This window comes from Scyliorhinus canicula, chromosome 2 (genome assembly GCF_902713615.1).
Source record: "Scyliorhinus canicula chromosome 2, sScyCan1.1, whole genome shotgun sequence".
Classification (NCBI taxonomy): Eukaryota; Metazoa; Chordata; class Chondrichthyes; order Carcharhiniformes; family Scyliorhinidae; genus Scyliorhinus; species Scyliorhinus canicula.
Window position 1 is genome coordinate 209,112,789 of NC_052147.1, and position 16,632 is coordinate 209,129,420.

Consider the following 16,632-nt stretch of genomic DNA (forward strand, 5'->3'; position numbering starts at 1 on the left):
CTGAAATAGATTTAATGACCTGCTGTTGTGATTTAAAGGGGCTACCAGCACATATTTGGATAATTACCCCAATGTGTTCTCTGTTCCAAAGAAAGTAACTTCAACTTCCTCAACAATGTATCATCTTCTATGGATAGTAGCTTGCACAATGCATAAGATTTACAAAGCATTTTCGTTTTTATGTAACCCGACTCATAAACAGTTAAATGTTTATATTTATGTCAAGTGGAATTTCATGATTATATCATTATATATAAAACAGTGAGCCCCACAGCTTGCACACTGTTGCAAATTATACAATGCATCCGATAAGTAATATTGGTTCCAAAACTGTCCTGGTTGCAAGTCAGCTAATCTAGGATTCAAGATACAAAAGCATACGACTTTTACTGAATTATTTACAGTGTACCTGCATCCACTGGTGATTGCAAGATTTATTCAAGGGTCTTGCGTCCAGTTTTTGATGATACTACTAACTACTAGCAAAATCATTTGCATGCTCCCAGATCAAAAGAACCCGCCCCCCCCCCCCCCCCCCACCCCAACGATATTCTTGAAAAAAATGTCTGAGAGGGGTAAATTTATGTTTTGTCATTAAGCCTAACATTGCTTGTAAAGATGAGAATTTGCAAATGGTCATAAACACAGAGGGTGCTAATAATGGGTAAAAGGTGCATTTATTGAGCCCGAGAAATTGGAGGGACAAGTGATTTTGAACATACATATTGGTTAAACATTCAAGACCGTAGATGGCAACCTATAAATCAACCTTTGAAGCCTCAAAATCATTCCAAAAACAAGAATTGACTTACACCCTGAACATAACCTGTGAACTACCAGTCTGGGTGAGTCACTATTTTGAAATGTGGAAGAAAATAACACCAGTAATTCATACTGAATTAATGTGGCACGGTTTAGTGAATGAATTCATTCTACAAAGCTATTTGTAACCAGAAGTATGTACGAAGCATATTTCACCGTGTTACTAGCCTGCATGGCCAACAGAACAAAATTAAAGCCAATGGTAATTTTCACACATAAAATCATGCCAAAAATCAAGTTCCCTGCTGTTTTTGTGCATGTCCATAGAACCATAGAATCCCTACCGTGCAGAAGGAGGCCATTCAGCCCATAGAATCTGTGTTATTTATTGAGCCTGAGAAATTGGAGGGACAAGTGATTTTGAACATACATATTGGTTAAACATTCAGGACCATAGATGACAACTTATAAGTCAACCATTGAAGCCTCAAAATTATTCAAAAAACAAGAGTTGACTTACACCCTGAACATAACCTGTGAACTACCAGTCTGGGTGAGTCTCTATTTTGAAATGTGGAAGAAAATAACACCAGTAATTCATACTGAATTAATGTGGCACGGTTTAGTGAATGAATTCATTCTACAAAGATATTTGTAACCAGAAGTAAAATGTTTAAAACCCATCTATTTTATTGGCTTCAGCATCCAACACAGAGTTGGTCAAATTGATTCTCAGTCACTTTGGCTATGATATCATCATAAGGAGCCCACTCTGGATCAGATATGGCGCTTTCGATTTCAGAATCATTCTATCCTCAACAAATCATCTTCCTCTCCACCTATTGAACTGGACATTCTACATTTTTTGAATGATCTGATGACACTTTGTGCACTAATAGGATCTCAGGATTTGATGATGAAACCACACAAAACATCAAGCTGCCCAGCAGTTCCACACTCTGTGAAGGTTTTTCCTCTGTTAACCATCCACCTATTCCATTTGGCACAAACATGATACTTGAATGGCTTGTTGAGGCACACATCCAAAGATTGTTCTACAGATGTTGGAGTTCCTGATATAGCTGCAATGTGGGTGTTATTTCTTCTTCACAGGTCTCATTGGTTATATGGGATCTGAACATGTCTAAACTTATGTCTTATGTCTAAGGCTGGCCACCAAGACCATTTAACACATTCTCAAACCACAACTTCATGCCCCATCCAACCCATCACTGTCATGGGACATGGGGTGGTGGAGTGGGCCTACGTGGGGTGCACTTTCGGAGACTCTCTGGGCTGAATGGCCTCCTTCTGCACGGTAGGGATTCTATGGTTCTGCGGACATGCACGACAACTGCAGGGAACTTAATTTTTGGCATAGTTTTATGTGTGAAAATTACCGTTGGCTTTAATTTTGTTCTGTTGGCCATGCAGGCTAGTAACACGGTGAAATATGCATCATACATCTTTTGGTTTTCATTGGAACTGTTTTCATAGCTTTCCACTCCACAGTTTGGATGCTGGCCATATCGAAATTTAATGAGTGTTCCATCCATGTTGCTGATGTGGCATAATGGGCATTCGTGTTTTCCCGCTGTTTGATGATGAATTGCTGGGAACTGGTAATTTTGGCATTGAGGTCTTTTGGTAGTTACTGAGCAATCTTGGTCTTCTCCACAACACTGGATACATTTGTTCCATAAAGTGTCTTTGTCCAACATTCTCGCGTGGGGACCACATTTCAATTATTTTCTCGCTGAAGGGTTCGGATGATCAAATTTCATTAAGATAAGGTTGTGCACAATGCATGTGAACTTTTAAAAAAATCAATATCAAAGCAATAAATAAATAATTTCAAAGAAGAACATTAAATAAAAATGCCTGTTAAAAAATGCCAAGTGGCAGAATTCACCAAGAAAATTCTTTTGCCTTTTCATTTAAGAAGCAGAGCTAGAAAGAGGTAGACTAGGCCACAAGCCCTGGTGACAGAGAAGGGGTGGGGACTGGGTCTGAGCTAAGGAGTTGGCATTAACTAATACTGACCTTGAAATCGCTTCTGGTGATACACTCCATGCTGGCCTCAGCGGAATTCATACATAAGAGGGGTTGGAAAGGGGTTGCCTCTCAGCCTGTGTTTTCCTCCTCCCCGACCTGCTTTGTGAGTGGTTATGTTTTAGGGGAAGAGGTGGGCAGGGTGCATGTCTGACCCATTCCTAGTGTCGGGATCCTTGTTGTCATGCTCTACAGACTGGCCAATAACTGGAATAAATAAATAACAAACTACTAACACTAACTATTGTAGAGCTACTGCAAAATACGGTATATCCTCAAATACAACTTACTCCCAACTGCCTCAAGGCACTGAGGTGCATGGTGGACTTACATGCCACTTGCTGGTTGGAGGTTGTGTATAATACCATATGCTAATTGCTTTATGCGTATCATCACACTCTCTCTTACACTCGCACGCTCACATGATCACATATAGACTCTCACAAAAAGATTCACTCTCTCACTCTCACACACATAACAGACTCACACATAAATACACAAAGTCACTGTTTCTCCCTCACACACAAACATAACCATGATGTGGAGATGCCGGCGTTGGACTGGGGTGAGCACAGTAAGAAGTCTTACAACACCAGGTTAAAGTCCAACAGGTTTGTTTCAAACACGAGCTTTCGGAGCACGGCTCCATTCACCTGAAGAAGGAGCCGTGCTCCGAAAGCTCGTGTTTGAAACAAACCTGTTGGACTTTAACCTGGTGTTGTAAGACTTCTTACTGTACACAAACATAAATACAGACGCTCACATACACACAGACCCTCACAAAAACACACAAAGACTCTCTTACACACACATACTCTCACGCCCGTGCAGAGACTCACTAACACACATATATGCACAGTCTCACTCACACACAGATATACACACACACAAATTTACTCACACATACACACATACTCACATACACACAGACTCACATACACAGACACACTCAGTCTCACACAGACTCTGTCACATACACCGATTTCACACACACAATCACTCCCCACCCCGACCTTACCTCAGGAGAACAGATCAGGAGGCAGTGGCTGGACCCTTCTCTCATTTGGCAGGCCTTCCTTAATCACAATCTCTATGGCAACGTGGCATGGTTTGGGATGATTCAACTCGAAATGCAAATTAACTATTTTATCTTCAAGTCTATTCTTTGATTCTGCAACTTAGATGAAGAATGTATACTGCTCATGGAGTTTATGAGGTGGTGGCATGGTGGTAACCCACCATGGCAAATGGTGAAATTTAAATTCAACAAAAATCTGCAATCAAAGATCTAATGATGACCATGAAACCATTGTTAATTGTTGTAACAAAAAACATCTGGTTCACTAATGCCCTTTAGTAAAGGAAATCTGTCATCCTTACCTGGTCTGACCTACATTCGACTCCAAACCCAGAGCAATGTGGTTGACTCTTAACTGCCTTCTGAAATGGTCAAGCAAGCCACTCAGTTCAGGGGCCAGTAGGGATGGGCAGTAAATGCCAGCCCAGCCAGTGATGCTCAAATTGCATGAAAGATTACAAAGACTCTCTTTCCCAGAATTTCCAGCTTTTAGCTTCTTCTATTGCAAAAACACAGGACACCTTGACTTCCATTGGATCACCCATTGTTAATGTTTCTTCCCCACTATCAGCTCTGAGATTGTACGGTAAAAATCGGTTAATTAGACCTAGGCTTGTCTGAATTGCATCTGGTTGAGATGCCGACCAATTTCTCAACCAGATGCCCCCATTTTTCTGCATTAAAATTTTAATTCTCTGAAACATATGAATTATGAACTAGATCCTTTCAATACATGCTTCTCAAGATCAGAATGGTCCATGTTCTCATGGTGCATTTGGTCTTGGTCATCTTGAGGAGAGATTACTTCTTTCATTCTAACACAAGTTTTTTACAAACACCTGGGGCACAATCTAATGGCCACGCCGCACCCGAGTCAGACGTGACGTGGCTGGTAAATCTCCCGAGAGGCCCCTCATGCGATTTAACCAGCTCGTCACACCTCATTGCAATCTGGATCCTACATACAAATGTCGGGACCCAGATTTACACATTCAAGTGTGCAGTAAGTCTCACTTGAATATGCTCTCGCTCGAGTTACCTAACGGGCGGGATCTAACATTCTCGCCTGGGACACCCCGGGCAAGCACCATTTTGCTCTGCTCTGCACCATCATGGGCCAGGCGGAACAGCACTTTGGGGCAGTGGGGGGTCTTTGAGGCAATTGGGCGCCCCCGGGTGGTTTGCCTCTGGGCAGGATGGTACCCTGGCACTGCTGATGCCATCTGGGCACTGGCAACCTGGCAGTGTGATCAGTTGGCACTTCCAGCCTGGCAGGAGCACTGTCAGAATTCCAGTGCCCGGGTGCATTTTTCCTGCACCAGGGATTGGACCCGGGGGTGCCCTATCCTTATTAGGTGGGGTGCGGGGGGCTCGATGACCCCCTTATGGGTGAGTTGGGGCATTGGGGCGGTTCTGGAGGTCATGGAGGGGGCACTAAAGAGCCGTTGCTCTCTTCCTGCACTGCGGAGTGAAGCTCGATTGAGCAGGAAATGGGACTGTATGGCTTCGGCAGGGCATTCCTTGCTGAAGCCCTAAAATTAAGCAGGGTCACGTTTAGTTCTCGGCGCTGCCAGTGCTGGGAAACACCCAGCTAAACAGGCTCGACATGGGACACTATTTCATTTCTATGAAATCAGGCACGCCCCAATTCCTTTTCTGTGACACAGTTAACGATGAGTTAGTAAATCTTACACATTTTAGCTTGAAATTAGCTTCACACTTAATTGATTTTGTTGAAAGATTCAGTTTGCTTTGCTATTCACCATGCATGGCCTGTTCTGTGTGGGCAACCAGTGGTGGGCACCAGTGGCGTGCAGAGGTCTGGTGATGCCCGGGGCAAATCTTGATTGTATGCCCCAAAGACTCAAGTATAAGGCCTAATATACTGAGAAATATTGTGAGAAAGGAAAACATTTTGAATATATAAACACAGATGAAACATGAAATAAACGCTTTATTCGATTTTAATATAAATCAATCAAATTTATTAAGTTCTTTTCCCCAAATGATACCTCCTGTCACAAAACACCTAAACTACTTCACTTTTTACATCAGCTGTGAGAAATTCTTTTTCAATGCTTATTAAAGCCAGGTTGGTCAGTCGCTCCTGTGACATAGAAGACCTCAGATATGTTTTTATTAATTTCAGTTTTGAAAATGACCTTTCACAGCTTGCGACTGAAAATGCGATTGTAAGCAGTAATCTGTATGAAACACACAGCGTCGGAAAGACATCCCTCCAATACTGCAGTAAAGACTCCAGAGCATCTTTAGGATCAGGGACAACTCTATTCCCTCCAGCTCGAAGGAGCATCACAAAATCAATAATTTTGTCATATAACTGAATTGCAACCACATCATTGCCATAATAATTTGCAAAGTCTGAACATTCCTTTTTTAATTTCTCTCTTTCTTGTTCATCTTCAATCACTCCTGAATTCAAGTTCAGAAGAAAAGAAAATCGGTCACTGAGTCTTTGAAGACGGACACTGCGGTCTTCAATTTCAGTTTTTAATCTGTTCACAATCTCTACCATTACTCTATTCATTTCTTCTTGTGCCGTCAGTCCACTATCTCTTGCTGACTCTCCAGGCATTATTCTTCTTCTCCTTGTTCGTGCAATTGGTATTCCCCCATTTTGACAATATTCATTGGCTAAATCTATTGCATTGTGGATAATTTCGTCATTCTTCAAATTCAAGATATGAATAAGTCCTCTCAGATCACAAGAAGCTTCATGGAACCCCATTTTCGGATCCTGCAAACGTTTTGAGACTTTATCCACTGATGATAAAACTGAGTACCAAAAATTTAATAAAGCTATAAACGGGAACTGTTGAATAGAGTTCAGTAGCGATCCTGCATCAGATTTAGTTTCCCTTGAAAATTCTCCTTCCAGCAGGTGTTGAAGGCTTGCAATAACGTTGTCACACTCTTCGTGGATTACTTGCATCATGGCTGGAACTCCATCTTGTGTCACACTGTCTTTTCACAGTCCGAGTGACAAATGATTTTAACACTTCCCAACGAGAAGTAGATGAAGAAAAAAAAGTCAAGAGTTTTTCTAGAATGCCAAAAAATGTAACAACAACAGATTGCACCTCACTTGCATGGACACAGGACAAATTGAGGCTGTGGTTCTCGCAGTTCACAAACACAGCTTTTGGGTTAACTTCAAGAATTTTTTGTTGAACACCTCCTCTCACTCCAGCCATAACTGCTGCGTTATCATATGCTTGACCACGACAGTCATTCATGGAAATTTTGTCTTCTTCCAATTTTTCCTGAATTTTATTTACCAGGCTGACTGCATCTTTCTTGTTGACTTGAAAAAATCCCAGAAATGTCTCCTTTATTTCTACTTTTCTGTTTTCATCAATATGAACGTAATGCAGAATTTCAGAAACCTGATCTTCATGGGCAATATCTGGAGTTGAATCCAGCATTATGCTAAAATATTTTGCGTCCTTAATTTCGGAAATTATATTTTTCTTGACAGTTTCACCAAGAAGATTGATTATTTCGTTTTGAATTCTGTTGGACAAGTAGGTGACACTTTTTGGTTTCTCTTTCCCTCTCTGCAAGTGTTTTGCTAAGATGTCATCATATTTGGCCAAAAGTCTGATTGTTGCTAGAAAGTTTCCTGTATTTTCACTGACTGTCTCCCCTGGCTCTGATAACCCAGATATTCCTTCTCCTCGATGTCCACGATAGGCCAGATTCTGTTTTGCCAGAAAGGATATAACCTCGACAATCCGTTCAGTTATAGCTTTCCATCTTTTCTTTTCAGCAGACATTTGCTGTTGAAGTTCAGCATCTATCGTAGTTGAATGATGGAGTCGAACTACGAGGTTCAGGTATTCCCTCATGTGAGCTCTATGAGAAGGGCTTTTTTCATGGTCAGGTATTGTTGGATTTAATTTTCTCCAAGTGGAGAAACCGTCTTCCTTTCCAAAGTTTAACACAGACGACAAATGCTCCTTTGAAAACAAAAAGCAAACAAAACAGTAGCATGCTTTCCGATATGGAGAGTATAACAACTATTTTCTCTCCACAATTTCTCCGTTTGTGGAAACTTTATCAAACCACTGTTTGGAAAATTATCTCCCATCCTTCTCAGCAAATGGACCACTTTTATTCTGATATCTTTCAGGGCCATGTTGTAATATTGTCATCTTCAAATGATCTGGAATCGGTTTCTTCAAACAGCCAAAATCGCTTCTTTGCAAAAATATGCAAAAATCTTCTTTATTTTCTTCACATGGATCATCATCCTGACAACGAGACTGAGGAGAGAGAGTATTATGTTCTGACCGAGCTGAATCCGTATCAGAAAAATCCTTCTCTGCACCCACATCATCTTTTACTTCTCCAGGTTCTCCTACTTCTTCTTTACTTCTTTTTATCCATGCATCTAATGCCCCTCTTTGATGGGACTCTTCTTCGACTCTGGCCCTCTTTTTTTTCCTGTTCTGTGCTCCACTCGGTTGTACACGAAATACTCGTAACATTTCATTTTCTATCTCAAAAACCGTAAGACGCATGAGAAAATGGGAAGAAAATGGTAAACAATCGGTCAGTTGCAGACGGATAAACCATATTTCATTTCTTTGTTCCTTCGTATCAAATTATTTCACACTGATTCTCCACTGATAATTTTGTGCAATTTATATCATAGACTTGCAAATTAGTGGTATCTGTATTCGAATATTAGCATGTTAAGGAATAAATGTCTCCTATTCCGAGATTAAATGCCATAGCAGTCCTCTGATCATCCAGGCTTCACTCTTACTACGTCCCACGTAAATATTTCATTAAATATCACCAAAAAACCTATAAAAACCGTAGTTACACCTGTTCTAGAGCTATTCACTGACATGAGTAGGTAAAAGAACTAATCTAGATGCACAAAAAGCTGAAGAAAAGACGAGTTATGACTCGAGGAAACGCAGGAACGAACAGCCATGTCTGCTTGTTGCTTTTGATGGTTGCACCACGTACATCATCCGCATGCGTGTGGGGGGATGGGGAGAAGGACGATTTTCTCTAGACAGAAAGGGTACACCATGTTAAAGGAATAGAGGGCTAACAACTGCCTCTGCAGTGTGGTGAGCCTCCAAAATTGATTTATCGCCGCTGAAATTTTAAAATTACTATCTTATTTCCTTCTCTGGGGCAGCACGGTGGCCTAGTGGTTAGCACAACCGCCTCACGGAACTGAGGTCCCAGGTTCGATCCCGGCTCTGGGTCAATGTCCGTGTGGAGTTTGCACATTCTCCCCGTGTCTGCGTTGGTTTCGCCCCCACAACCCAAAAAATGTGCAGAGTAGGTGGATTGGCCACGCTAAATTGCCCCTTAATTTAAAAAAATAATTGGGTAATCTAAATTTTAAAAAAAAAATTAAAAAAAAAAAAAAAAAAATTTAAAAAAAAAAATTTTTTTTTTTCCTTCTCTGATTGGATGCCCCCATCCAATGGATGCCCGGGGCCAATGCACCGTCGGCCCCCCCCTCTGCACGCCACTGGTGGGCACCCTGTGACCCAATGACCACATATGGCGCATTAGTGTTCTGAATGCGGCCCACGAGTCATTTTGCTGACTGTTTCCCCCCTGCCCAGATTGGCGACATTCTGCTAGTTTTCCTCGGTGTAGCTTTTTTCCTTTCAGTTATGACTGAAGTTACACGCACGTAATGCAAGGACACATGAAGTGAGGTGAGTGCTGATTGCACACATTATTGACTGTGAGAGCTGTGAACTCCCGCTGCTTCCAACCAAATGTAAATATTTGTTTTGTTTTTACCACTTGAAGTTGATGACAGTTCTATTAATATATGAATGATGAAGCATATTCTATAGCTTGTTATGAAATATTTTGCATGTATGAAAGGGTCATAGTTAGTGAACAAGCCCGATTTCAATCTTGTGGCCCACTCAGAAGATGGGGGGGGCACTCATGCGACCCACTCACTAGCCTAGGTTGCCCATCACTGTCTTAAACTCTGACGCATCTTCGCAACACAGCCCATATAGCCTACTTGATGCCTTGCACGCATCTACAAGTACTATAAGGCCAGTAAAACATCCATTTGTGGGGGAAAAGTGAGGCTGACTACCAATACGAGTATAGCATGTCATGGCTGAAAAGGGGGTATTGACTTGTACATCAAGTATACACAAAAACATGATTTTGGGGGTTGGAAATATGCTGGTCAACTCGGCAGCATGGTAGCGCAATGGTTAGCACAGGCACTTCACAGATCCAGGGTCCCAGGTTCGATTCCTGGCTTGGGTCGTTGTCTGTGCGGAGTCAGCACGTTCCTCCGTGTCTACGTGGGTTTCCTCCGGGTGCTCCAAAGATGTGCAGGTTAGGTGGATTGGCCATGTTAAATTGCCCATAATGTTCAAAAATGTTAGATTGGGTTACTGGGTTATGGGGATAAGGTGGTGGTATGGGGTTAAGGAGGGTACTCTTTCCAGCGGCCGGTGCAGACTCGATGGGCCGAATGGACTGCTTCTGCATTGTAAATTCTGTGATTCTATAACTCGTATATTCTAAATAAACCAACGAAAAAATCTGTTCCCTATTTCGCCCAAGAATAAAAATTGCTTTCTGGAGAGCAAAAATCACCCTTTTTCAAGTAAATCTTAAAGCTTTTGTATGAATTCTGGCAGAATACATGCCAGCCAGGAGACTGTCTCTTTAAGAATTTGAATTTTACACAATTTATTCTTTCCAATTCCTGGCTCATTATTCATTTGTTTCTTTTTAGCCTGGAGAGGATATGTAGCTCATAACATCTACACACAGCTAAAGACACAAAGAGAAGCTGCCATTTGTATTCAAACAGGTAATGCAAGTGCTCGGAAATATCATTTTGCATTTCTCGAACAAAAATGTTTATAGCGACTAAATCTAACGAACGCTTCAGCAGTCCAAAATTAACAGATTGTATAGTGATGCATATTTTCTTTGAAGTTACAGGGCGGGATTCTCCGACCTCCCGCCGGGTCAAAGAATCGCCAGGGGGTGGCATGAATCCCGCCCCCGCCGGCAACAGAATTCTCCGGTACCGGATGTTCGGCGGGGGCGGGAATCGCACCGCGCTGGTCGGCGGCCGCTCGCAGCTCCCCTCCCCCGGTGATTCTCCGGCCCGCGATGGCCCGAAGTCCTGCTGGTTCTTTGCCAGTCCCGCCGGCGTAAATTAGACTATGGCCCTTACTGGCGGTACCTGGGGCACGGGCGGGCTCCAGGGTCCTGGGGGGGGGGGGGGGGGCGGGGGGCGATCTGGCCCCGGGGGGTGCCCCCACGGTGGCCTGGCCCGCAATCATGGCCCACTGATCCGCGGGAGGACCTGTGCCGTGGGGGCACTCTTTTCCTACCTGTCGGCTGTGTCAGCCTCCGCGATGGCCGACGTGTATGTGAACCCCCCCCCCGCGCATGCGCGGGGATGATGTCAGCAGCCGCTAACGCTCCCGCGCATGCGCAGACCCGCGCCGGCCGGCAGAGTCCCTTCGGCCCCGGCTTCCATGGCACCAAAGGCCTTCCACGCCGGCCGGCAGGGCGCAAACCATTCCTTCGCTGGCCTAGCCCCTGAAGGTCCGGAGGATTCCGCACCTTTGGGGCGGGCCGACGCCGGAGTTGTTCACGCCACTCCGTCCCGGCGGGAACCCCCGCCCCGCTGGGTACAGGAGAATCCCGCTCATAGCTTCTGTCCTTGCATACACTCATCATCCATCGTGTCAAATTTTGTTGTAGAGTATGAAGGTAGTTAGTTCTCTGATGGCCTTGTAGAAGAATGCTACAATTACTGTTTCACAGGAATATAAGAAACTGCATGGATTTAAAAATAAGATGAAAATGCTGAAACTTCACAGCAAAAGAGAAAATAGCTTAGAAGTTTTTTTTCACCAAATCTTAGGCCTAGAATATTCTGTGACTTTGAAACCGGTCTGTTTCAAAGAACTTTCCTTGACCAGGATATACAAGTATTTAAATACGTGTTAGAATTTTATTGTCATTACTGTCAGAAAGAAAAAGGTGGAAAGTTGATCTGAACGGTCGGTGCAAAATATGGAACAACCAATCTCAATTTTGAATCCCTGCCTCCCTCAAATGGAATTGACTAGGATAATCTGCCAGGCTATCTTGCACCCCTGTGGCTTTCAGTGGCTTTTTTTAACCATCAGCTGATTAAAGACCCACATGGTGTCATTGTTATTGAACAATAGCTCTGTTAACAGATTAATCACTGTGCTGCACATGACGTAGGTTAAAAACTCAGCAAATTACAGCACAGCTTACCTTAATGGGATATTGCATAGTGTTACAATTCATAAATTCAATAACCCTGCATTTGGTACTTTAATTTCAGGCCAGAACTTCAGTCCAATTTCTATCTAAATGTTTCAAGTAAAGTAGACAATCCCTATTCTCTGGCCTTATTGTGCTTGGGCCTAGTTTCTGCTATCCTGTTAAATCAGGTTCTGATGGAGCTGCTCAAGCAAACCAGGAGAAGGTACAGAGCTGGGTCAGAGGGGTTGACTCCCAATGGGTCAGAATGGAGGAGAGTTTGTGTAGGGGGTCGGGATTGAAGACGCTAGCGACAGCGCCGCTCCTAATGGCCCCGGGGAGATACTCGGGGAGTCCGGTAGTAATAGTTTTGTCGAGAATTTGGAGGCAGTTTCACCAGTACTTCGGGTTGGGGGCAGGGTCAAGGCGAATGCAGATTCAGGGGAACCATAGATATGAGCCAGGGAAGTGGGATGGAAATTTTCGGAGATGGGAGGAGAAAGGAATTAGGACTCTAAAAGATTTATTTCTTGGGGGTCGTTTAGTGGGATTGAAGGAGCTGTGAGCGAAGTATGGGCTGGAGCAGTGGGAAATATTTAGATACATGCAGGTTCAAGACTTGGCCAGAAAGGAGATACAGAGCTTCCCAGTAGAGCCAGCTTCCACATTGCTGGCGGAGGTGCTGTCGACAGGGGGACTGGAGAAGGGGATAGCATTGGCGGTTTATAGGGCTATTTTGGAGGAGGAGAAGGCGCCACTAGAAGAGATGAAGGCAAAGTGGGAGGAAGTGTTGGGAGAGGATATGGAGGAGGAGTTCTGGTGTGAGGTGCTCCGGAGGGTGAATGCCTCCACCTCGTGTGTGAGGTTGAGGCTGATACAGCTGAAGGTGATGTATAGAGCACACCTTACATGGGCGAGGATGAGCCGGCTCTTTGAGGGGGTAGAAGATGTGTGTGAATGTTGTAGGGGAGGCCCCGCTAACCATGTTCAAATGTTTTGGTCCTGTCCAAAGCTGAGGGTTACTGGAAGGAGGTGCTTAGGGTAATCTCTAAAGTGGTGCACGTGAAACTGGACTTGGGCCCTCGGGAGGCCATATTTGGGGTGTCGGACCAGCCGGGGTGGAAAAGGGCGTGGAGGCAGATATCGTAGCCTTTGCCTCGTTGATCACCCTAAGGTGGATCCTGTTAGGATGGAGATCAACCTCTCCATCCTGTGCCCTGGCGTGGCAGGGGGACCTGCTGGAATTCTTAACACTTGAAAAGGTCAAATTTGAACTGAGGGGAAGGATGGAGGGGTTCTACAATTCATGGGCGTTATTCATTATGCTCTTTCGAAAATTGGATCATGAGGGGGGTTGGGGGGAGGGAGACTGTATGTGTTAATGGTGACTATGGGTGATTCCTGATTCCTTTTTGTCATTTGTTTATGTTAACATGCAGGCTAATGTCTGGGGGTTGGTGGGAGGATGGGATCATTGTTATTGATATGGGGATTGACATTACATTCGTTACTGATTATTCTTTATTGTTGGGTGTAAATTTGGGAGAAAATGTGAAAAAGGAGAATAAAATAATATTTTTTCAAAAATTTATAATATTGCTGAACAGGATGGGACAAGGTCATATGTCATGTCAGCAATTGTAGTTACGTGAAGACACCCAATAGACTTGTAGCAGCTGGCTGAAGGCTGTTGTGGAGGGCTGTGGTGTGGTCAAGCAGGTGGGGCTGTTGGTAAACTCAAAAAGCCTTCTGAATATAAGGCTGTACTGTTGTTAAAGCAAGAGCTATTGCAAATATGAGATTTATAAGATAGTTGGAACTATCTTTCCCGTAAATTGGCAAAAGGCCCATGGCCAGCAGGAAAAGTGGCTATGGGCCTGCTGACAGCAAAGGCAGCTTTTCCCGTGTTTATATCCACAGGTTCCATGCATGTTCACTGGCAGGGCGGCCTCTGATTTGTCCACGCCCCATCACCTCAGCGCTGCAATCATCAGGGCACCACATTTAAAGGCCATCCCAGCATACATCAGCCATATTTCATTGGTCACCGGAAGGCGATGGCTGCCAAGGAATCACAGCACAATTTTCAGATGCCTCCCTGGACAGACTCCTAGATGCAGTTGAGGGTCGACGTGATGTCCTCTACCCATGCACAGGAAGAACACCAGCCAGCCAAGGTCACTAACCCAGCATGAAAGATGGTCACAACAGTGGTTAGCACTAACGCCCTGCAGAAGAGAATAGACACCCAGTGCAGGAAGAGGATGAATGATCAGCTCCAATCTGCGAGGGGTAATTCACTATTCTCCACACTCTCAACTCTCACACTCTCAGATCCATCACGCATCCACAGGAATCTCACTCACTGCCAGCTCAAGGGACACCACCACTCACTCTCCAGCACACGTCTTCATCTTCCCTTCATGTGCTCCTCAACTCGCTGGCGCCACTCGCCTTCCACAAATTCCAGGCACCCTGATCATCTGCCCTGCCAACCATGCTGCTTACACTCTCCATCTGTTTTTAATGAAGGAAAGGTTGGCTCACAATAAGGAGGAGAGATCCCAGATGGGCAGACGGATGCCAGGGCTGAAGGTCCTCACAGACTGAGAACAGAGCTATCCAGCTGGACGTTGATTTATCCTTACCGATGGTGAGATTTACAGTGATAAACCAAGTGAGGATCCAGTACTGCATCACCCATTAGACAAATATGATGTGAACCATGTTTCCTGTTTTTAAAGGCCATGCGATAATGACCTCCTTCTTGTTGTAGGCACATCTGGGAAGCTACCCAGGGAGCTCACCAGCCAGATCCTCAATTCCAGCCCAGAGATCAATGCAGAAGAGGACTTCACAGACCCTCACATTGAAGACCCACCACAGCACTCACCCACACTCTCCACCAGCGCAGACACACACCCTCAGTGGGGCCTAGTTTTGAGGTTACAATCTGGTGAACACATCACACTTCCAGATCCACAGTAGGTTGAGGACCAGAAATATCCCAGGGTGTCAGCACGCAGAGGATTGCTGGAGGCCAGGACTCCCAGTCAGATGAGAAACCTCTGGACTTGGTCATGCCTCAATTGCTGGAGTTCCAAATGCAACTCAGGAAAATTAGGAAGTGATGTCTGGTACACTCTTTGGATTGAAAGGCCACATGGAGGAGTACATTCGCCTTATGTCTGGAGTTGTCCTGACATACAATGAAATAAGGTTAACAAAGCCAGGTGGCAGCTGCCATGGGAACCTTGGTGCAAGATGTATGCCCTGCATTGCTGCAGGAAATGCACCACTTGGTGCAGGCACCTGCAGGGATCCATGAGTTCCAGCCAGGGGCCCTTGGGTCCTGCAGCAGGAGTTTCTAGTGCTCATTCTGGAGCCATCCACCCAGCTGACTGCAGGAAAATCCTGCCCATCCAAATTCCCTCTTTCTGTGACCACTTAATCTCCATATCCACAGGCTGAGCAATGCGGCACAGCAGGATTGTGAAAGCAGGCCTGGGCCCTCCAGCTCTGGGCCCTCCAAAGGACACCCGCCAAGGTCTTCATGGACAACAGAGGATGGAAGGCAGCAGGTTGCCTCCACCTCCACTGTGGATGTTGAGGATGCGCTAAGCTGTAGCGGCAGGGTTAGAAAGGCTGAGAAGCTCTACTTCTACAGCATGGACATAGATGTTAATCATTTGTAGATCTCCTTTGTAAATGAATTCCCAATAATTGTACACATTCTATGACTCGTTGACTCGTTGTTCTGATGCGCTGTGTTCCTGCAGTCCCGACCTGAAAACTGGATTCCGGCACGAGAAAAAGACTGGGTGCTCAGTCCTGTGCTTCCTCCATAATCTTTGTGCAAGGTTCCTAGCACAGTGATTGGGACCCTTCACAGTGACTGGACGCAGCAGTCAGGCCTGTTTCTCAGAAGGAATGAAGATATCTCCCACAATGTACATGGCTAGTGTCATTAATTCCAGCCACTGTCAATCTGTGCTCTCTGCACTTTTGAGCTGTGTCTTTCCTTCCCATCCCATCTATTTCAGCCTCCAGTGACACTGAACCTCAAGGGTATAGCTCACAAAGGATGACTTCAGACCAGGAGAGGTGAAACCTTCCCCACTTCATTGCCATGATATGACCCCAGTCATTGAGAGCAGGTGAGCTGCCACCAGCCAGACAGGAGTCAGACATTCACAGAGGCTCTGGAAGGATCTATCAAACCATAAAGCCTCCACAGTGCAGAAAGAGGCTATTCAATCCATCGAGTCAGCACTAACCCTCTGAAAGAGTACTCTACCCAGGCCTACTCCCCCCATAATCCCACCTAAGCGGCACATCTTTGGACACTAAGGGCAATTTAGCATGGCATATCCCCCTAACCTGCACATCTTCGGACTATGGGAGAAACTGGAGTACACGGAGGAAACAAATGCAGAAATGGGGAGAAT

The 16,632-nt window shown here is 44.7% G+C and overlaps 1 protein-coding gene across 5 annotated transcripts in view; it reads left to right on the forward strand.

The window, feature by feature from the left end:
• The window catches only part of myo3b (myosin IIIB), an 881,575-nt gene that overhangs the window by 678,937 nt on the left and 186,006 nt on the right, over positions 1–16,632 (forward strand). For all 5 annotated transcript variants that reach the window (XM_038789471.1, XM_038789472.1, XM_038789473.1 and 2 more), the window contains one exon: positions 10,665–10,742. In XM_038789471.1, coding sequence (XP_038645399.1) covers positions 10,665–10,742 — 78 coding nt within the window. The remainder of the gene's footprint in view (positions 1–10,664; positions 10,743–16,632) is intronic.